The 19,443-nt window shown below is 50.3% G+C and overlaps 7 protein-coding genes across 7 annotated transcripts; 1 reads left to right on the top strand and 6 right to left on the bottom strand.

Annotated features, from left to right (window-relative positions):
* Positions 1 to 29: 29 nt before the first annotated feature.
* On the top strand, positions 30 to 2,186 carry BC939DRAFT_503012 (uncharacterized protein; the record flags this gene model as incomplete). Its single annotated transcript, XM_051560355.1, has 2 exons — positions 30 to 648; positions 856 to 2,186. 2 exons carry the CDS (start codon positions 30 to 32, stop codon positions 2,184 to 2,186), a joined length of 1,950 nt encoding a protein of 649 aa, XP_051412394.1.
* A 201-nt stretch (positions 2,187 to 2,387) lies between these two features.
* On the bottom strand, positions 2,388 to 5,423 carry BC939DRAFT_156071 (uncharacterized protein). The gene is made up of 3 exons (XM_051550255.1): positions 4,974 to 5,423; positions 3,374 to 4,877; positions 2,388 to 3,247 (listed from the first exon to the last, which is right to left on the bottom strand). Exons 1-3 carry the CDS (start codon positions 5,243 to 5,245, stop codon positions 2,600 to 2,602), a joined length of 2,424 nt encoding a protein of 807 aa, XP_051412393.1. The 5' UTR covers positions 5,246 to 5,423; the 3' UTR covers positions 2,388 to 2,599.
* A 2,377-nt stretch (positions 5,424 to 7,800) lies between these two features.
* Positions 7,801 to 9,181, bottom strand: BC939DRAFT_156063 (uncharacterized protein). Its single transcript, XM_051550254.1, has one exon. It carries the CDS (start codon positions 8,954 to 8,956, stop codon positions 8,033 to 8,035), a length of 924 nt encoding a protein of 307 aa, XP_051412392.1. The 5' UTR covers positions 8,957 to 9,181; the 3' UTR covers positions 7,801 to 8,032.
* Positions 9,182 to 9,397: 216 nt separating this feature from the next.
* On the bottom strand, positions 9,398 to 10,486 carry BC939DRAFT_450913 (uncharacterized protein). Its single transcript, XM_051555588.1, has one exon. It carries the CDS (start codon positions 10,084 to 10,086, stop codon positions 9,421 to 9,423), a length of 666 nt encoding a protein of 221 aa, XP_051412391.1. The 5' UTR covers positions 10,087 to 10,486; the 3' UTR covers positions 9,398 to 9,420.
* Positions 10,487 to 13,417: 2,931 nt separating this feature from the next.
* BC939DRAFT_450911 (telomere stability and silencing-domain-containing protein) lies at positions 13,418 to 14,832 on the bottom strand. The gene is made up of 2 exons (XM_051555587.1): positions 14,326 to 14,832; positions 13,418 to 14,149 (listed from the first exon to the last, which is right to left on the bottom strand). Exons 1-2 carry the CDS (start codon positions 14,727 to 14,729, stop codon positions 13,837 to 13,839), a joined length of 717 nt encoding a protein of 238 aa, XP_051412390.1. The 5' UTR covers positions 14,730 to 14,832; the 3' UTR covers positions 13,418 to 13,836.
* A 203-nt stretch (positions 14,833 to 15,035) lies between these two features.
* On the bottom strand, positions 15,036 to 17,413 carry BC939DRAFT_410799 (Calreticulin family-domain-containing protein). Its single transcript, XM_051552926.1, has 4 exons — positions 17,110 to 17,413; positions 16,732 to 16,994; positions 16,362 to 16,634; positions 15,036 to 16,263 (listed from the first exon to the last, which is right to left on the bottom strand). The coding sequence occupies exons 1-4, from the start codon at positions 17,269 to 17,271 to the stop codon at positions 15,216 to 15,218; spliced, it is 1,746 nt and encodes a 581-aa protein (XP_051412389.1). The 5' UTR covers positions 17,272 to 17,413; the 3' UTR covers positions 15,036 to 15,215.
* Positions 17,414 to 17,523: 110 nt separating this feature from the next.
* On the bottom strand, positions 17,524 to 19,150 carry BC939DRAFT_492855 (uncharacterized protein; the record flags this gene model as incomplete). Its single annotated transcript, XM_051559537.1, has 5 exons — positions 17,524 to 18,179; positions 18,270 to 18,510; positions 18,710 to 18,816; positions 18,908 to 18,940; positions 19,088 to 19,150. The coding sequence occupies 5 exons, from the start codon at positions 19,148 to 19,150 to the stop codon at positions 17,940 to 17,942; spliced, it is 684 nt and encodes a 227-aa protein (XP_051412388.1). The 3' UTR covers positions 17,524 to 17,939.
* Positions 19,151 to 19,443: the final 293 nt, after the last annotated feature.

The raw sequence follows: 19,443 nt of genomic DNA, 5'->3' as shown, positions 1-19,443 counted from the left end.
TTTTTTTTTTCTCTCTCTATAAACCGTGAATGGCAAACTATCCAAACCCATATTCGGCCGTGATCGACACGTTCAGCCAACAGCCGTCATCCAAGGACACACCCGGAGCTGAACCAGGAGCTGGAGCAGGAGCAGGAGCAGGGACAGGGGCAGGATCGGGACCAGGAGTACCGATCACGACGACGGAAGAAGACGAAGATGATCCTCAGAACTTGCCGGACGATGATCTAATGCTGTGGGCGAGTGCACAATTCACGTTCGATAACCCCACGGAAAAGGATCTCGAGGACGAGATAGCCCTTAAGATCGCTCAGAGGCAGCAGCAGCAGTATCAGGCACAGCAGCGGGCACAACAGCAGCAGCAGGGGCTTCAGTATCAGCAACAACAGTTTGTTCAGAATCAACAGCTACAACAACAACAGCAGCAGCAACAGCGGTCGCATCATCCGCAACCGCCGCACGCATACGCAGTGCTGCAGCAACAGCCTCTGCCACAACAACTACACCAACAACACCAACAGCACCACCTGCATCATCAACAGCAGCAGCACCAGCCATCTCACGCGCCTCAGTACCACCCTGCAGATGTGCAACGACACTTGCAGCAATTTGACGCCATCCACGGCTATCTTGATGCAAGCTCTGAAGGTATTGTAGATCCGCCCTTCTCCCCACACCACGACACAATCTTTATCTTGCGACATGGTTGCCGTGTTTGTTAAGAAGATCTACATGCACACAACACGCGAGGCTTCCCTGTCTGTCTTCCACTCTCCCGTGAATTTGAATGGGTACCGAGACTTTGGACAACTCAACTCTACACCTATTCTATTTTCGTAAAAAAAAAAAATTTAGATCCACGGACATCGCTCTCGCTCGTGGAACGATCGCGTCAGCGCAACCCTATCCCATCCAACAACAACAACAACAACAACAACAACAATAGCAATAGCAATAGCAATAGCAACGATACAACCTTGATCTCCCAACATCAACCACAGCAATTACAATACGATCCTCGCGTGCACCACCCCCGCCCTGCATACACTCAGCAGCACGGCCCAGGTTCAAGTACACCGCACCATCTGCTTCAACACCAGCAGCAGCAGCAGCCATTCCACCCGTACAACAGCAATAACGGCAGTAATAACAATACTACTCCTAGCACCGCATCCCCACTCCCCTCTCCAACTGTCATACACGACTTTCACCACCTCCAGATCCATCCACACCACCACCACCACCACCACCACCACCAACAACAACAACAACAACAACAACAACAACAACACCACGCGCATCCGCACCCACACTCACGTCCTCATCAGCAACTCGAACCCAACAGCAGCAGCAGTGGGAGTGGGAATGGGAGTAACACCAACAGGATCACGGCCTCGGCTCGGTCACGTCTACTGGTCTCACATGAAGAAAAACTCCAACAGCTCGAGAACGAACTTGAAGAGTACCAATCCGAACTCGCCGAAGAACGTAAACTCCTCCTCCAACAACAACAGCAACAACAACAACAAGGCCAAGAAGACTCGACCTCGCCCACCAACAACAGCTGTACCGCCATGGACACAGACGACCCCTCCCCTCATTCCATCATCACCACCACCACCACCGCCGCCGCTGCCGCTGCCGCTGTCGCCGCCAGGGACGGCAGTGTCGAAACCGACGACCAAGACCCCGCCGCCGCCTCCTCATCCTCCTCCTCCCAAAGCCGAAGCCGCAGCAACAGCCTCCTCTCGCCCACGCAGGACGAGCCCGAGTACTTTTCCAAGCTCGCTGCAGAAGAAGACAAGCGTCGCCGCAACACCGCAGCCTCTGCGCGGTTCCGTCAAAAGAAACGACTCCGTGAACAGATCCTCGAGAAGACCGCTAAAGAAATGACCGCCAAATCCGAGCTTCTCGAGGTCAGGGTCAAGGAACTGGAGATGGAAATCAAGTGGTTGAGGGGGTTGATCGTCGATAAGGATGCGTCCAGGGTTTTGCTCGAGGGTAAATCATCCCTCGTTCCGGGTCTGGCGTTTGGGGCCGGGGGCTTGGTAGGAGTGGCTAGTAATGGCAATAGTGGTGGTGGTGGGGAGACGATATCGCCGGCGGTGTTGATGAGTAGGCAGCTCGGAGGTGCTGGTGCCGAGGGTCCTGCAAAGGCGATACCGAGAAGAAGGAAAGCGCCGTAGTCTCGCCCGGATATAAAAAAAAATTAAATTAATTAAAAAAAATAAAAATAAAAAAAAAAGATAAACTAAAAGCGAATTACTGACTTCCAAAAAACGTTGGAATCTAGAAAACCAGTTTGTGTTACATTATTTCTCGCTACGCGTCAAAGCGTTTGTCGCGTCCATTTGCATCCATCGCGTCAACATACTCAAAAATACATCCTTTCTAATAGTACACCGTTTATTCGTGCCAGAAAATAGTTCGTATCATACAATAAACAGCCCAGCAAGAGGAGAAGAGAAGAGAAGGGAAGAGAAGAAAGAACAAAGACGCTGGGCCAAGTCTCTGTTTGTATATTGTTTTTTCATACGCAAAAACAGCATCCGTTTCCACTCCTCCCTTCTCATTCTCGTTCTCATTCTCACTCTCGCTGTTAAATCAACCAAACCATCGCCAGCATAATCACCGGGATTACCAGGTTGTCGTTCTGTTCCGACACAGCCTCCAACATCGCCGCCGCAGACACAGCCATCCCATACCGGACCACCCCCCAAACCGTCCACCTCACCGCCGACCAATCATTCCACGTCGAGAACGACAACAGCGACGCCGGCGGCACCGTCCTACCAGACCCGGTCTTGGAGCCCAACACAGCCGAGGACATCGAGGTGTCACCAAACACAAAGCTCATGACCCACATCCCCACAAACACAGCCCCCGCTGCCATCATCACACTCACCACAAACGCAACCGTCCCCTCGACCGTCTTGATCGTCCCGGGCCACCGATGTTTCCCGAACCGCTTTCCAACAATCGACGCCATCGCATCTCCGACACCCAGCGCAAAGATTCCAGAAAGGCCTGCCAGGATATGCTGTTCCGCCAACCAGACGGGGGTCGCGCATCCCATAAGCAAGTACAGGTGGCTGAGAATAATCGGTCCACCGTCGCGCGCATCCAAGAACCCGACGAGGAACAGGTGGATCTCCTTGCCGAACGGTACGATCGCAAAGTACCGGATGTACTCCAAGAAGATCAGGGTTGCAAGACCAACAGAGAACGCAATATGCATGAAAGGCTCCTACATAGCATTTAAGTATAGTAAATATAGGACAGGTATTAGACGATCAGCTCACACCCCACGACGATCTTTCATAAAATATCATCATCATTGCAGAAAGAGAAAAAAAAACACAAGCACACTTACATCGGCGAGGTACCCGGGAATGAACATCAGGACTGCCAGGGCATGATAGTACTTTCTCCGGTTATTCAATGACCCCATAATCGACCGCCTCCGGATCGACGCGTTCATCCAGTAAAAGAACGCGATCGAGCATCCCACCGCCAGGATCCAGTACAGACATAGCCCCAACCGACTCCACCCGATCCTCGCTCCCATCAGCGTCTCCAGTCCAAACTTTGCATCCGACACATTCGGTGCCAACAACGACGACGTTGACGAAACCGGCGACTGACCCGGCTGTTCCAGCTCCTGCGGCGCTGTCGTAAAGATCTTTGTCATCAGCATAAACTCAATCAACCACAAGAACGGGTTCTGACCCAACGCACGCTCACATCTCGGCATGATCACCCCCAGCACAATCGCCACCAGTCCCGTGTAGATTACGCCGGCCGAGATCTTCTTCTTGAGCTCGCGCTTCTGCAGGGCTGTAGCGCTAGCACCCTTGGTTGGCATCTGGGCCAGTCGTCGACAATACATCAGTACAGGCGTCAGCAACACACCCACAAGCAACATGCCCATCACCAGCGTCAACAGGAACATGAACTGCGGGTGCTCCAGCACAGCGCCGACGGGCGGTGATGGGGTCACAAAGGTCATCAGTAGCGTCTCATGGATCATCAACGTAACAGCCTGGGCAAGGATCACCAGCTCCCCGAACGTGAACGACCGGCGATAAAAGTACGCGAATCCAAACATCAAAATCTGAAAGAGGTTCTGGTTCAGCATCACCATCCCGGCCCCCGTATTTTCCAGTCCAGGAATCCATTTAAACCGTGCGAGGAGCGTGACAAGGCAGGTATATACGCCATTGAATCCGAAAGCAATGATCCAGATCTCTTCCCGATCACTCGACTTATCCGTCTCTGAGGATCCCATGAGTAGACTCGGGTGGTGAAGTTGGTCGGTCGAAAACATGAACGTGTCCTGGATCTCCCGTGGCTGTTCCACGGTCTGTGTCACTGACGAAGGCGCGGATGACGCAGCAGAGAGCCAGGGTGAAGCCGGTGAGGAGGGAGAGGAGATGGCCTGATGTTGGCGATGCGAGGGATAGGTATTCTTTGGGTATAAACTGTTATTCGTCATCGTGCTCAGGTTGTTCATCGACATTGAGGTCCATGGCGCAGAAGGGGTCGTCATGATGGGTGGCATGAAGGCGTTCTCCAGAACGGTACTCCTTCCAGCGCCCATAAGGTCCTTACGTGGGTGTTGTTGCTGAAATGGGTAATGAAGACGGTTTGATCCGGCCCCTATCTGGTCAAACACCTTCAAGAGCAGCATGTGCAAGAGAATTGATGTCCCGAAAATGAGCGAGAATGCCATGTTCGACAGCACCGCCTCGGCCGTGCGGATCCCGTGTGCGCCTGTGGACAAGAACTTTTCGTCGTTCACCGTCTGTACAAACTTGGCCGCCAACACAACGGGGACCAAAATCGTGGCGAAGATTGATCCATTGTCCGCTCCCTTTCTATTAAAAAAAAAAACAAAAAAAAAACGTCTCCGTTAATGTCATGTTCGGAACTGTGACCAGCGCAGCTCATACGAAAACGAGCACACCGCTTACCGATACCAATGGGCCTCCGATCCCCAGACCCTCCATTGCGGCACAGCGCTCTCAGCCGATCGACAGAAAAGACTCTGCCAGCCCCCTCCATTATTGCTAGAGTCCACCGGCCCACAACCATTTGTACCATGAGTAGATTCCTGATTCTGTAACAGATTCTCCTGTTGAATCTCTGCAGCCATATCCCGCTGATGCGCCTCGTCATCCTCGCTCTCGTCATCACTGTCCGCCACCACCACGGCAGCGGTCGCAATCGCCTGGGGCCCATTCATGTTCAGATATCGACTGGATCGTTTGCGAAGGGGCTGCAGCGGCAGGTTTTTGTTGTGGAGTGGGAATTGGAGTTGACGGTCGTGTGCGGTCAAAAACAGGGCATGGACCAATGCCAGCAAAGTGAACCCTTTGGATCACAAAAAAAATAAAAAATGAGAAATAAAATAAAAATGAAAAATAAAAAAGGGTGCCGTGAGTAGATTGTTCATAAAGCTTAAAGAGGATCAAATAACCCTCCGCATTCCAAGGCCACCGCATCTTTGAAACATCAAGAAACAGATCTTCCCCCCCTCCTCCCCCTCCTTCTCCTTCTTACCTGCGCCTAATGCCCACGCACTCCGCGCCAGACCTGGTACGGTTTCCTGCCGCAAATGCTGCTGCTGCTGCTGTTGCTCGATCTGGCCCTGACTACCGTAAAACCTGTCCTGCCCCCCCTCCTGATTGTCATTACTGCTGTAATCCAGCGTCATCATCCGATATCCCGCCAACATCGCCATCCCGACCATCAACCCACGCTCGATCCTGACCCTCATCAGATTCGCCCGCCTCCGCTTCTGTGCAGGACTCAGTCCCTTGGTGTGATTCTGTCCTCCTCCTCTTCCCTCAGCCCCTCTGGTCGGTGACGGTGGCCCTGCATGCGATCCCGCTGTCGTCGATCCACTGAGCTTCAAAAACTCTGGTGTGTTCTGTAGAGACTCTGTTGCACCTGTAGAAGGAGGAGGCCAGGACGCCGACTCGACTCCGGACTTGTATGAGTAATCCGCAGATTTTGGTCTTGTTGTCCGTGAATAGGTTGAGTGATGGATATTGCTGTCTTTGACACCTTTGTGGTCCGAGGAAGGGGAAGGCTGATGGCGCATGGTCAGGGCGGCGATCCCTCTGCTGCCGTTGGAGGTGCCGTAGCTGGTGGCGCCGGTGCTGTTGTTTGAGCTCGCATATCCAGGGCCGTCCTTGTGGCCGATGGGCTGTTGGTCCTGCATCATGGATGCCTCGTGAGTGTCGTGCGTCTCGCCGACTACAGCTGACAGCGAGGAGGAGCCAATGTGTTCGGAGGAATGGATGCGGTTGTGATGTCCCATGGGATGAAATGAAGGATGGATTGAGGGGCGGGGATGTGTGGAATGGTCTATGTCTATGGTGGTGGTATAGGATGGTGGATGCAAAAAGGGAATGAATCCAAGGGCATCCAGGATTAGGACGAGGGAAAAAAAGAAAGAAAAGAAAGGTGTGAGGAGAAACAAAAGCTGGGGAAATAGGCCTCTCCTCCTCCTCCGCTTATCATTAACATTCACATGGAAATACTATCGTGCGGACTGAGGTTCATTTTTCGGAGATGTCCTTTGCCCTTGGCCCTTGGCCCTTTGTCCTTTGTCCATGAAATGAATTGCTTGGCTCTCAAAACTCCCCCAGTTATCCGATCCAAACAACATTTGCCACAACAACACGCCGTTCGCATAGACGCACACGGATGTGCCCTACATGTCCACAACACAACACCCACACCACACACCATACACCACACTCATCCACATACATGTATCCGTGAATTGGTCAGGGGCGCGTCCAAACACCACACAAAGGGTACCGAATGAACCTCAATCACCCATATACGATCACCTCCTTTCATCGCCATGTCTTTTTGTCTTGCCCGTATTTTCATCCCAAGAACCCGGGTGTTTTTTTAATATAAAAATGACTTTAATGAGTATAAAGTCGTCCTAAAAGTACACAAGAAAATTGTCATTAAGGAAAAAAATAATAATAAAATAAATACATCTAAACTACAAGACAGAGATAGTAGGAATGGTTGTGCCTGATCCATGCTGGATGCTGGATCCGGCGAGCATCCAAGGGATATGCTTGAAAAGTATCATGTGAAAGAGAACCATAATGCATGGCTCATGGCGCATGGTACATGGTGCATGGTGCATTTCACACCTTGATCTTCTTCACTGCCCGTCCCAATTTCTCGGTCGCAACCGCCTCATTATAGGGTTTGGATCCCTGCACAGTCTCCGGGTATCTGTGCTTCTTGTTCGACATCAAAATCATCGCCGCCTCTGCAATCGACTCTTCCTCCTCATTATACGAGACCGACGTCGTCGACGGCGACACCGTGCTGGATCGGCTTGCATGCATCGAAGGTGGAGGCGATGGCAGATGACGAGGTTGACCCTCGTACTCGCTCAATTTGGCCGGCTCCTCTTCCCCATCCATGGACGTCGTAATCGTCGCCAGTTTCATTTTTTCGTGTCGGACCCGTTGTGGACGTTCCTCCACGTTCTTGGCGGCGACTGTAATTTCATCCGCCTCCTCCTTAATCTCCTCCAGACGACTGATCTCTTCCATCTCGTCGTCCTCGTCATCACTGACTGGCATCGACAAGGATCCATCTGCATATGCAGCAGTAGCAGGAGGGATAAGGAATCCAATTTCCTCCGCGCTCTATTCACATTAAAAATAAAAAAGATAACCATAGAGAATTAGTAATTTGCAACAAAAAGCCGATTTAGGGTAACAGTTGTCAAGAATAAATTCAGTGCGAATATCCTTACCCTAGACAGCTTGGGATCCTCGAGAAGTTTCTGAGATCGAGCAATGTAATGGGTCATTTGGCGCTCAAAGACAATCAAGGGATACTTGGCGGCAAGTTTGACAAAGTGCTGCTCCATCGATGCGCCTTTCATGGACAAGAACTAGAAAAATAGAAGCACATAGAAAGTGTGAGCCATCAAGATCATTATCCATGAATGCAATAAAATATATAAATAAATATCAGGCATGCATCAATTGAACAATTGAACCGTATCCCTTACCTCTTGGAGACGCTCGTCCTTGGCTTTCTTAAAGGCTTCGTATTCGGGAGTCTTGACAAACAAGATGTCATCCTGGTGCTCATGTCCATTACTCTCCTGAGCAATATTCTGCTGCTCTTGCTGAGCTGTACCCGATTTTTCCTCCACTGCGACCTGCTTTGGCTCGTCCTCAGTCTCTGCCTCGTCACCATAAGAAAAGACATCCAGGATAGTTTCCACGCCCATGGCGCCATCGCAAAGGAACGACTCCACCACAGCCTGGGTCATCATCTCCAGCAAAAGCCTGTACCAGCCCTCCAGCACCCGAGTCTCCGCAACATCCTTGGCCTCGCCCTTCTCGACCATGCTCTTGGCAATATCGGTGTAGCTCATTGCGGAGCACTGTAGGAATGCAGGGATGGTATCGACCAGTCCAGCAACGCGCTGTTGTTCGGGCTTGCGCACATTGTTCATGTAGTAGTTGTTTGTCATCTTTTTCTTCTGTTCCAACGCGCGCTGTTGTTGTTGCTGGAGCTTGGCGAGGGTGCAGCAGGTGCGTTGACAGTCCCTGCGATGGTGGCGACGGCAGTAAGGGGACGACTGGATCGGTTGAGCAAAGAAGGTGCGTGTCTTTTGTCCGTTTGGGTTGTTGGTGAGGTGCCGTTGGATGGCCGCACGTGAGGCTCCGTGGCGACGAGAGTGGAAAGCCGAGTAGATGTTAAGGCCCGCCGAGTTGTTGGTCGAGGATGCGACATCGAAGCGGCCAAAGACCATGGAGGTCAGCTGGCACAAGTGCAGGCGGTGCTTCAAGTGCCTGGGCAGGTTCTGCAGTGGGCCACTGGAGCGATGGGACCTGAGGATGCCTATATGGGATAAAGTAGGGAGGGAGGGAGAGACATGTTTGCATGTTTGCATGTTTGTGAGTAAACAAATGTCAGGGCATGACTCTGTTGAGTCAACGCGTCGCGTTGTTTACTAGCGATGGCAATCTGTAGGGGGGAGGAGAGGGAGGGCCATGGTACATGAAGTATATGAAGGGCAGCTGTATCATGACGCGATGATTTTCATGTGGACCATGCAAGGACCCGGATCTTTGTCTATAGTTGCCTTTTATGGAGCATTTGCACGCGTTGGGTGCTGGAATCGGAAGGAGACAGTAAAAATATTCGCTGGAGATATGGAGATAGCGAAACGGATTTTTTTTTGAGAGCACACGGAAACTGGATACAACGTGTGGAGAAGTACACGGGCGGAGCGCGAAGGACCGACCAACAAACAGAATCAACACAGAACAAAAAGGAAAAAAAGAAAACAAGAAATCAAACCAGACAACAAAGAAACAAACCAGATGTAGATGGAGCGATAATGATGCTGGAACATCACGAAGCAAGGAGTGGAGAGGATATGGGAGGAGGGGAGTACAAGATAGATAAGCAGATAGACACACACATACCATCGACAATGGCCTCGACGTTCGATCCCTTGCGACCGAGGACAACAGCCTCATCCACGAGTGAGCGTTGGCGACGACGCCAGTCGTCTTGATCCAGAGCCGACATTGGGGTTTGGTGCTTCGCTTCTTGCTCCTTGATCTGCTGCTCCACAGCCTGTTCCTGTGTGGAGGCAAGGTACTGGGCCTCGGCCTGTTTGAGGCGAGTCTCGATGGATACATGGAAGCAGTGATCCAGGATACGGTGGTGTGTCGAGGGAGTTGAGGTAGGGGTGCTGTTTCTACGGTGGTTGTTGGTGTTGTTTCCCGGGTTATTGCTGGTGGCATGTGCTGGCTGCGGAGAGGTGTGGCGGGGAGGGGAGGAAGGAGCAGCCGCCGGGGAGGAGACGGGGGAAGTGGAGTAGGTGGGGTGTGGGATGTATGTGGCCGAGGCAGGGAAGAATGTCCAGGAGGGGTGGGGATCGTTCTCGGGGCCGATGGTCATTAGGGAGGTTGCGGTCTTGACGGAGATAAGTCTTGTGTGGAGGATGTTTGCGGCGGTGGTGGCGGAGGAGGAGGAGGGCATCATGACCGAGGGGGCAGCCTGGACTTCCATAGGATGCTGTGGTTGGGCTCGAAGGGATTGAGGGCAGAGGATCGGCAGAGAAGTGCCAAGGGCCGAGTGTCGAGTGCTGGGTGGGGTGTGAAGAGGAAGAAGGGAGTGAGATTCAGAGACTGAATGAATGAATGAATGAATGAATGAAGAGGAGCGATGGAGGAAAAGAGCGGTGGAGGAGGGCGGGAAAAGGGGGAGCCGGAGGAGGAGTTGAGTGGAGGTAAAAAAAGTGAAAAGGGTGTGTGGGAGAGTGGGCTTGGCGGGTTGTTTGTTGGCCGGGTTGTCCTCGCTGGTCGCTGTATTTTATATCGTCCGCAGGAAAAATGGGTGCGATGGATGCGATGCGGATGGATGTCCTCCCTCGTGTGCTGAGTAGGAAGAGTAGGAAGAGTAGGAAGAGTAGGAAGAGAGAGAGAGAGAGAGAGAGAGAGAGAGAGAGAGAGAGAGAGAGAGAGTGTGTGTGTGTGTGTGTGTGTCGTGTTTGCGTGGGTGCGTGTGCCGTGTTTGCGTGTGTTGTTTGTGTTTGTGTTTGTGCAAGGGTTGGGTTGGGCCCCCTCTTCTGTTCCGTGCCGTAGTGCCGTAGTCTTTCTTTCTCTCTTTCTCTCCTTCAGAACGGTGCGAGGGGCAGGAGGGGGCAGGGAAGGGAGCGTGCAAGCGGTGTCTTCGCCAATCAGATTACACGGAGGGTCTCGCTGTAATCGCGTCAATAGGGATATCTCTGAATCCATCTGTATTCATTCCCTATTCAATCGAAAACGACTTTGTTTCCGACCCTGAATAATTTTTTCTGTCCTACGGCACTGTCCGGGCAGTTGTCTGTTGATAGGAAACAACACCCAAACCTTCTCTCGTGCTTATGCTGTCGACCTGCTTACTATTCGACAGTGCTTACTCGAGGCAACAGTCTGTTCCCCTTGCCCGCATATTTCACTCTCAGCTCACCATCTTCATATTGCCACACCCAGACACACCCACACGGCCACCCACTCGGGAGCCTTGGTCGCACCATGATGTCCCCCCCCGTCCTCGTCCAGCTCTCCCTCTGCTTCGCACTGCTGATCACACATCCAAATCCAGCAGACTAGTCTTCAGTCTATCTACACACCCACTTCTCCACTTTCCTCTTCATCCCATTAATAAATAAACCCCGAAGCTGCGATCTCCACTTTCCGGTGCACAGCTCATGCGGATCAGATCCCGACGTGAGCGCTAGAGATAGATTCCATACATGTGAGTGTATGCGATGTGCAATGCTGGCTGTATCGAAATCCTCTGCCGCCCTCAGATCAGCGAACATTCCGTCGCATACCTGCAGTAATGTACACACGTTCGTGCTCTCTGCTGATTCTGTCGCTGTAAGAAAGTTATTAAACACGCCTTTCGCAACAATTTCCTTTTTGTCCAGCTTTTGTCATCATCATCTTCGCCTTTAGGAAGACCCTTCTTCATTTTAACTGGCCTGCTGTACGACTTTGCAATCCCCTGCGCAGGCGCAGACACATGTTTAAAACATTCGCTGAAAAAAGAAAAACGAAAAAAGAAAAAAAAAGCGGAAGGTGAAGGGCAAAGGGCGAAGAACGATGACCGACGAAGGGGGGGGGGGGGGGGGGGGGGGGGCGTTGCTACTTTTTTTTTATGCATCGAAGGAATAAACAGATAGACCTGGCTGTACCTTTTCATATGCGTAATCTCAAAAGTCCCATCGAACATCTGTTCTCGCGCGCGCACGCACGCGGCGTTTTACTATAATATCCTTTTTCCTCCAAAAAGAAGACGCTGCCAATCATACCATTAGCCCGAACCATTGTCCTCCCACCTGACATATCATTGTTTAGACCCCATGCATCCATGCATGTTCACGACCGTCTATTTCTCTGCGTCCATCCATTTTCATCACGCAACGTACATAGACTATATCTATCAATGGAGAGTTTGCTGAGGAATCGGAAAAAAAAATGAGTATGGGAACTACAAACCAAAGCCCAACTAACTCTGCTCGCCCACAGACAGGCTCAGATGTTCGCTCTCTTGCTAGTGTAACCACAGGTCCATTAGTATTAACCAAAAAAGATAATCCTTCGTTGTTCCTGAACATCAGGAAAGGGCGACCCAAAGATCTCATGCAAGTCTTTTTTTTTTTCTTTTTTTTTTTTCTTCTGCAGCTGAGCTCTCGTTGGCAAATATAAAGCATATACACCTCATGCTATGCCAAAAACCAATCAAAGTCGTATGTTCGTCCTGCACATGTGCGTGTGTATGCGTGTGTGTGTGTGTGTGCGTGCGTGCTAGACTATGCAGCAGTGCAAGGGCGAGTGATGCTGATTGTCCTATCTTACTCATAGATACCAATCAGCTGTATGTGAACAACTTGTTGAAAAAAAAAAAAAAGACAACGAAATAGGAAAACTGTGTAGAGGCGGACAGGAAATAAAAGCAACTCGCCCTCGTACATACATCCCAGTACACGGTTTACAATTATGTTCATGTGAAAAGTAAACCCTTCAAAAGAAAAACGGACTCTAATGGCGTGTCTTTGTATTTTGCAGGGGTTTGTTAGAGGTATGGAAAGATAGTTATCTACTAGGGCTGGATTGTGTAATTGCTGCTTTTGGAGGAACGCGAAAAAAAAAATAATAATAAAAAAGAAGACGCGTAGCTGCCCCTGGTGAACAATGCTTTTTTCCATCATACTATGATGCATAGGAAAAAACCCCTCCCCCCCCCCCCCCATCTAGTTTATGTGGGGGCTATGCACGTTCCGATACGCTGTCATCAGTTTTTTTTTTTGCGGGGAAATCAAACATTAAAAACATAGCCCGAAGACCACGTTTGTGGCTCTGACCAAAAAAAAGGTTGAGACAAGAACTGGCCCAGGACCAGAAACGGGAACAAGCAGGATCAAATAGCACACGATCGTCATTATAAAGTCCAACATTCGTAGGTATGCGGGTGACTAGTCTACGCATTATCCTAAAAAAATCAGGGGTGGCCTTTGTGTCCCCCAGTTTGACCAATTGCACGTTCCGAAAGACCTTCAACGCTCTTTCCCCCTTGGTCATTTGCGGGGAAAATCGATCAGGTCAGGAGGAAACCCCGGCAATGGATTATCATCGGGTCGATCTTACTAACGCTCCTGTACAGCGGCATGAAGATAAAAAAAAAAAAGCAGCTCAATATCCAACTATAGTACATTGATTCTTTCTAGGATTAGACGCGTACAAAAGACCGGCATGGCATAGCAGCATAAAGTTGCTCCCAGCGGACACGCGGCGAACGCATGCGGGCAAAGAGTCAGCAAAAAGGAATATTCAAAAGCATTCTTTCTGAGAAAGCCTCAATATTTATTAAAGTACAATTGGTGTCGGTAGTGATATGTATTACAAGTTCCAAATGAATTCTGCTTCAACAATGTGTTCCTTATACCCGGTCAATTACTTGGCCTTGGCCTTGGCCTTGGATGCCTTCGTAGACTTGGATGCTGAGGAAGATGAAGATGATCCAACACTGGGAACCTTTCCTTCGTCCGAATCCTCGTTCTCACCTTCTTCCTCCTCGTCATCATCATCGTCCTCGTTGTCTTCGTCATCCTCCTCGTTCTCTGTCGACTCGTAGTCAGACATATCATCCCTATTATTCCGGAAAAAAAAAAAGCAAAAGTATTAGATATGGATATACACAAGTCTTTTAGCAAACGAAACCTCTGCCCCTCCGTATTATCTGTCGCCTTGCATAATCTATGCTCCAAGAACTTTACCACATGCCCAACGACTTTGCGGATTTCTTCTTCTCCGCAACAACAACAGTCTCTTTAGCCTTGCCCTTTCCCTTGGTATCCACAGCCTTTCCTGTCGCTCCAGCTTTCATGCTCTCCTTGATAGCAGCCGCAACTGCGCTCTTCACACCCTCGACCTGTTCCTCGGACTCGTCAAAGAATTTCGAATCCTCGAACCGATGCTTCCTAGTCGGTCGTTCAGCCAGCTCGAGTTTCTCCTCAATCTTGCGTTTCAGGGATTCCTTCTTGGCCTTCTGACGCTCTGGCTCCTTTTGAACATATTCCGCGATCCTATAAGGCACCATATCAATAAAAAAAAAGAAAAAAAAGACAACAGATGTGTGCCAACAGAGTTAGTCAAGTGTCGGCTTGCAAATTTTGCACGCAATTATGCCATGCTTCTTTCTTTTTCTTTTTTTCTTTTTCTTTTCTTTGTCAAGACACTGGGATACTCTTGCTTTACTTACTTTTTCGCCTCGTTCACAGTCTTGATACGTCTGCCGCTCAGATCCCGACACGCGTCCGTGTTGGTCGATTTCTGTGAAGACATCCGACCTCCCTGTGCACGAAGCATGCTCCCAAAGCCTCCCTTACCACCCCCCAACCGCATCGTCAACCCAAAACACTTTAGACGCATCTGTGTCGCCTTCTCCAATGAGGACTCATCCTCAAACAAAAGGACCTGATCATCGTCCTCATCGTTTCCGGTCGAGAGAGGCCATCCACCCGCGGTTTGAATCCGTTGGTCCTCGATGGGGATCTGGTACAGGTCATGGAGTTGTTGCTTAAGGTCCAGAAGACTGGGCGAGGACGACTCGGGGAAGGTGAGGGTCACAGAATTGGACCCGAAAATAGAGACGATCGCTTCCATGTTTTTTTTGCAGTCGTTGTTGCTGTTATTGTTGTGTAGGTGTGCGTGTGTGTGTGTGTGTGTGTGTGTGTGTGTGTGTTGATGTAGATGGAATGTGGATGTGTGAGCAGCCTGCTTTCAAAAAAAGCTGCGGTGGGTGCGATGAGGGAAGGCTATTAAGGGCCATTCTCTCTCCTTACATTTTTACATTTTGCAAAGTGGGCCCACATCTGCCGCAGATGTTCTGTTTTCTCCTTTTATCCCAGCACAAGTTTCAGCTGTTTCATTCCTTCCTCCTATTCTCGTAAGAAGCCTTTCTTTGTTCATCTTTCATATTATTCAAGGAGTGGGCTTTTGGGGCCAACTGATGTGTTTATTTGAATCGGATATAAGATAGCACAGAGAACTGCGCATTATGCCATGGGGGAGGGGGGGGAGGGGAAGTAAAAACTGAAGATAGAAAACAGAGTATAAAGGTAATAAAAAAGATGAGAGGTAAAAATCAATTTACTCATCATCCTCAATGACGGTCGTGCGCTTGCGGATGATAGGCTCCTCCTTGAACTCTGCATCATCCTCGTTCACAATCTTCGAGCCTTCATCGTCGTCGGCTGTCGCCTCATCCGTCTTCTTAGCCTTGGCTGCTGCCTTGGCAGAGGTCTTGGGTGCCGCCGTCAACAAGCCGACCATAATCAAGGCCAATCCAAATGTAACACCGACAACCGCTGCAATTGATGCTGCAACCACAGGGCGGCTATGGATCGCGTTCATGGGATCCTCGCGCACAAGCTCGATAAAATCACGAAGATGGCCGACAACAAAGCCCACGGGGTCCTCTTTGAACTCGGGAATTCCGCCATGGCTCTTGGGCTTGGGGTTCGCGATCTCCTCCTGCTTCTTCTCCGTGGCATATTTGATCTCCCAGGTCTCGGCAGCCAACGCTTCTGCATCAGCAATGGAGTGTCCGATGTAAATATTGTCGAACAGGATATCCTTCTGCATCGTCCAAATCTCAAATCCAACAGCTCCAATCTTGTCAAAGTTGGAGGGGTGCAGATCCTCATAAAAGCCAGGGTTAGGGATCTTGCGAGGTGCCCATGGGCCCTTATAGTCGGGATTGTCGATCAGAGGGGGGGTCCACTTGCCCTTGTAAGCAGGGTTGGAGATGTAGGGGCGAGTCCACTTGCCGCATCCGTTGTCTTGGCACTTGGGGTTGGGGATTGATGGCGCGATCCAGTCGCCATCCTCCTCGTCATCCCAGTCCTCAGGCTTAACTGCCTCAGGGTCAGGAATCTCGGGCACCTCATCCTCCAACCAGTTACGTGGCTTCTTGGCCTTTTCATCCAGGATGCGAGCAGGAGCATCCTCATCCCAGTCGTCAGGCTTGGTTGCCTTAGGATCAGGGATCTTGGCCTCCTCGACCCAGTTATCGGGCTTCTTGTCGTTGGGATCATCAATTTCCTTGGGTGGGTTGACGGGAGGCTGGAAGTTCTCCAAGAGTGATCCTGAAGATGCAATGTCATTGTTGATTCTGACCTCAAAGGTCTGATCAGGTCTATTAAATGTAGAATACCGTGGTCAGAATGATTTGCATTTCATACGTTCAGTAAAATAGATTGGACCGCGTCAATCGCATCAATCACGTAAACGTACCTGACGATCAAGGTGTAAAGGTTGCTGAAGTGGTTCAACTTGGACAAGGGCGCAGACTGGAGATGCTTCTCCTCGTACTTTCCGGTGATGGGGTTCTTGTGACGGAAGATGAAGTGGACTTTGTTCGTGTTTCCGCACTTATCGGGTCCAAACATGATGGTATAGGGGGTCTCACTAGAGAACTCCTTGAACTTGATGCCTTCAGGAGAATCTGTAAGGAGCTTCATGTATGCACCGCCACACTCCAGTCCATTCTGGGCCTTGACTTCGTACCTGAACGTTAACGATTTAAATGATTCATTAGCAATTGCGGACTGATATCGGTTCGTATCGTTGTAACTTGAATATAAAGAACAGCCGATGAACTTACTGGACGACGAGAGTGTTGTCTTCGTTATCAACAACTTCGGGAAGTGAAGCTGAAATGGCATGGTAAGCGGCCGGAGTCTTGGCAACGAGACCAAGGTCGTTCTTGAAGCCAGGGTAGACAGTGGGCTCTTCGGCGGCCCATTTGCCAACGTAGCTGAAGACTTCGCCCTCAGAGGTTGTCTTCTTAGTGGCCTCGCTTGGAGTCCAGCGGCCGGACCAGTTCTGGGCGAACTGCTCCAGGAAGGGTGCCTTGATCGTTGTGGGCTATTAGGTGTGCAAATTAGAGCACAGGCCATGTCAGTAATATGGATTGTGTTATAGTTGGAGATGCACATCAGATAGCCCTTGTATTGGAGAATCAGTTGACACGCGCTCTTACCTTGAACTCGGGGAGTTCGACAGAGTCCTTTGGGCTGTAGTTTCTGTCGCCAGGCATGTTGAACTTCGTCTGGTCGTGTTCGTGTCCCTCGTGCGCGCAGACCATGCTCACGGCCGAGGACAGTGCCAGGAGACTGACGAGACCCAGGGAGATGCGAGTCATTGTGAATGAAGAGAACGGTGGTCAAGGGCGGTTGAAGCTGTGAAATGAATGAAGGTGCAATGGAATGAGTTGTGGAAAGAGAAAACGAAGGAACAAAAGGGAACGTTTATATTGTCCACGATATATTGATATATTATATACGACTCAATTGGGTTGGGTTGGGGCCCGCCCTCGCTGACGTGTCAAATCCTGAATTAAAGTGGCGCTTTTTTGGCCAGAATTCCAAAGGAGGCAGCGAGGATTGCGGGTTGCGCCTGATGCCAATGTGTCCCACCCAGCTCTTCGCCTTCATTCCTGTCATCACGCCCTGGCACTCTACATCGACGCCAGAGCGACTTTTATTGATACGCACGACCTGCTCTAGGCATATGCAATTCCTTTGCATGATGGCACAGACCTGCCAATGCACCAGTAAAGTCTTGAAGTTGTGTCAATTTGCACACTCGCAGCCTCTTGTTGACATGAGTGGCAGGTTGTTCGAGGCTGCGTTGGATTCTCTCCTCGCACTCCACCCTTGCATTCGCTGCCTCCTGTTCTCGCCTCAGCATTTCCTCCTCCTCTGCCGCGAATCTCTGTGCCGTTAGGATCTCCCATGCTTCGGGAAAGCGTTGCTGGAGCTCTTTTTCAACATTGTCGGCAAGCTGATCGAGCTCTTGATCGAGCGCTCTTTAGTTGTCATGCTCCGCTGACGCTGGCTCTGGTACATCTGGCTCCTCCGGAAATTGATCTGGAACCTGCTGGACCTCGACATTGTAAGGACGAAATACTTGTTCTGCCAAGTACATATGCTTGCAAGGGATCCAGTTCCTGATGTAGTCGAAGCAACTGCAAGATACAATCAAGCCCTTGTCCCTCTTGATCTTGACAATGTAGTGAGTGTCGACAGTCTTGAAAGACCGGACACGGATCTGTAAAGAGAGAAGAATAAAGGTTCAGCATCCATGCTGAAGTATTCACATGAGAAATCCGGCTGCATCCTGCGAGGTTCCAATACTCACCTCGCCAAGCTCCACCTCGCTTGTGACCATTTGCTTGGCCTCATCTATGGACAGGGCACGAGCCTTCGCCTGCCTAGCCTTGTCGAATTTGGACATTTTGGGTGCTTCAAGTCTGTTCTTGACCTTGAAGTAGGTTATACGGAAGTCTAGCTCGATGACAGCCGCCAGCATCCACATCAGGAAATCTGGACGAACATTACGCTCGTGACGCAAATAGACCTTCTTGAGCGTTTTGTGCCAGCTTTCCAGCAGGTTGTGGTGATGTCAGGAAGATTCTAGGTAGAAAGGGTGATGTTATCAGTTTGAAGTGCGTGACTGAGCGATCGATCCTGTACCATGGGGCACATATTACCTGTCTGTGATATTCTGCCGATTTAGGCAGCTCGTCGACGGTGAACCAATTTTTTTGCAAATACTTGATCAAGCTGTCGTTGGGATACCTGTCCCGAAACTGTTGCCAGAGCACATCCTGGCCATCCCCACCCTCTTTTCTAGACGTTAAGCGGATCTTATTCAACAAGGGTCTCATCTCTTTTTGCAGAGCAGGCTAAACAGTATGTCAAGAAGGATCAGTTTGTTCGATAGTATCGGCGCCCCATGAATTCAATCACTGGTGTGACAAAATGCTCTCGACTTACTGAATGACCGGTGAATAGTCTTTTTTCCCAAAGCTGTGCAACGTGGAAGGCACAGTCATAAACCTTGGCATGCACACCACTCTGCCATTTTTCCTTTTTTGCTTTTTGTCTTGTTCGCGACTCCCCAAAAACCTTCGCCCTCTCTCTCCTCCCCCCTTCCCCCTTCCCCCTCTCACACACAAGGACACCCATTTCCTCTAGTCTTAGCTTGTTGGAGCAAGCGCCCTTGTCCGCCGGCGGCATGGAGTACAAGCCGTCTGATTTGGTGAGATCGGTTGCTGGCCAAGTCAACGTGGAGATCAAGAAACATTACCGGAACGGCACCAAGACTCTGCTTCAAAAGGTACTTGTCATGCTCAGATTTATGATATGAACACCATTTTTTTTTTTCGTGGAGCTCACTTTGGCGCTAACACAGCCTTTCCGGTTGTCACTATAGCTAAAGAAGCAGCAAGAGCAGGGCACTTTATTCGCCTCAGCCGCCTCACACAACACTCCTGGAAGATTTGCCCGCTGTCACCCGTGGAGATCGGCTA

The sequence above is a fragment of the Gamsiella multidivaricata genome (assembly GCF_025024155.1).
Source record: "Gamsiella multidivaricata strain RSA 2152 chromosome Unknown BC939scaffold_31, whole genome shotgun sequence".
Lineage (NCBI taxonomy): Eukaryota > Fungi > Mortierellomycota > Mortierellomycetes > Mortierellales > Mortierellaceae > Gamsiella > Gamsiella multidivaricata.
The sequence above is the reverse complement of the archived record's forward strand: the minus strand, read 5'-3'. Positions and strand labels throughout refer to the sequence as shown.

Bases quoted from the DNA above. Each gene is read 5' to 3' on its own strand.
- BC939DRAFT_410799 (XM_051552926.1), bottom strand. From the start codon at position 17,271: ATGACTCGCATCTCCCTGGGTCTCGTCAGTCTCCTGGCACTGTCCTCG. The intron at 16,635-16,731 runs GTAAGTTCATCG...GTTAACGTTCAG, and splicing joins GACAACACTCTCGTCGTCCA to GTACGAAGTCAAGGCCCAGA. The intron at 16,264-16,361 runs GTACGTTTACGT...TACATTTAATAG, and splicing joins CTTTACACCTTGATCGTCAG to ACCTGATCAGACCTTTGAGG.
- BC939DRAFT_450911 (XM_051555587.1), bottom strand. From the start codon at position 14,729: ATGGAAGCGATCGTCTCTATTTTCGGGTCCAATTCTGTGACCCTCACC. The intron at 14,150-14,325 runs GTAAGTAAAGCA...GGTGCCTTATAG, and splicing joins ACTGTGAACGAGGCGAAAAA to GATCGCGGAATATGTTCAAA.
- BC939DRAFT_450913 (XM_051555588.1), bottom strand. From the start codon at position 10,086: ATGGAAGTCCAGGCTGCCCCCTCGGTCATGATGCCCTCCTCCTCCTCC.
- BC939DRAFT_156063 (XM_051550254.1), bottom strand. From the start codon at position 8,956: ATGCAAACATGCAAACATGTCTCTCCCTCCCTCCCTACTTTATCCCAT.
- BC939DRAFT_156071 (XM_051550255.1), bottom strand. From the start codon at position 5,245: ATGAATGGGCCCCAGGCGATTGCGACCGCTGCCGTGGTGGTGGCGGAC. The intron at 4,878-4,973 runs GTAAGCGGTGTG...TTTTTTTAATAG, and splicing joins TCGGAGGCCCATTGGTATCG to AAAGGGAGCGGACAATGGAT. The intron at 3,248-3,373 runs GTAAGTGTGCTT...AATGCTATGTAG, and splicing joins TTCCCGGGTACCTCGCCGAT to GAGCCTTTCATGCATATTGC.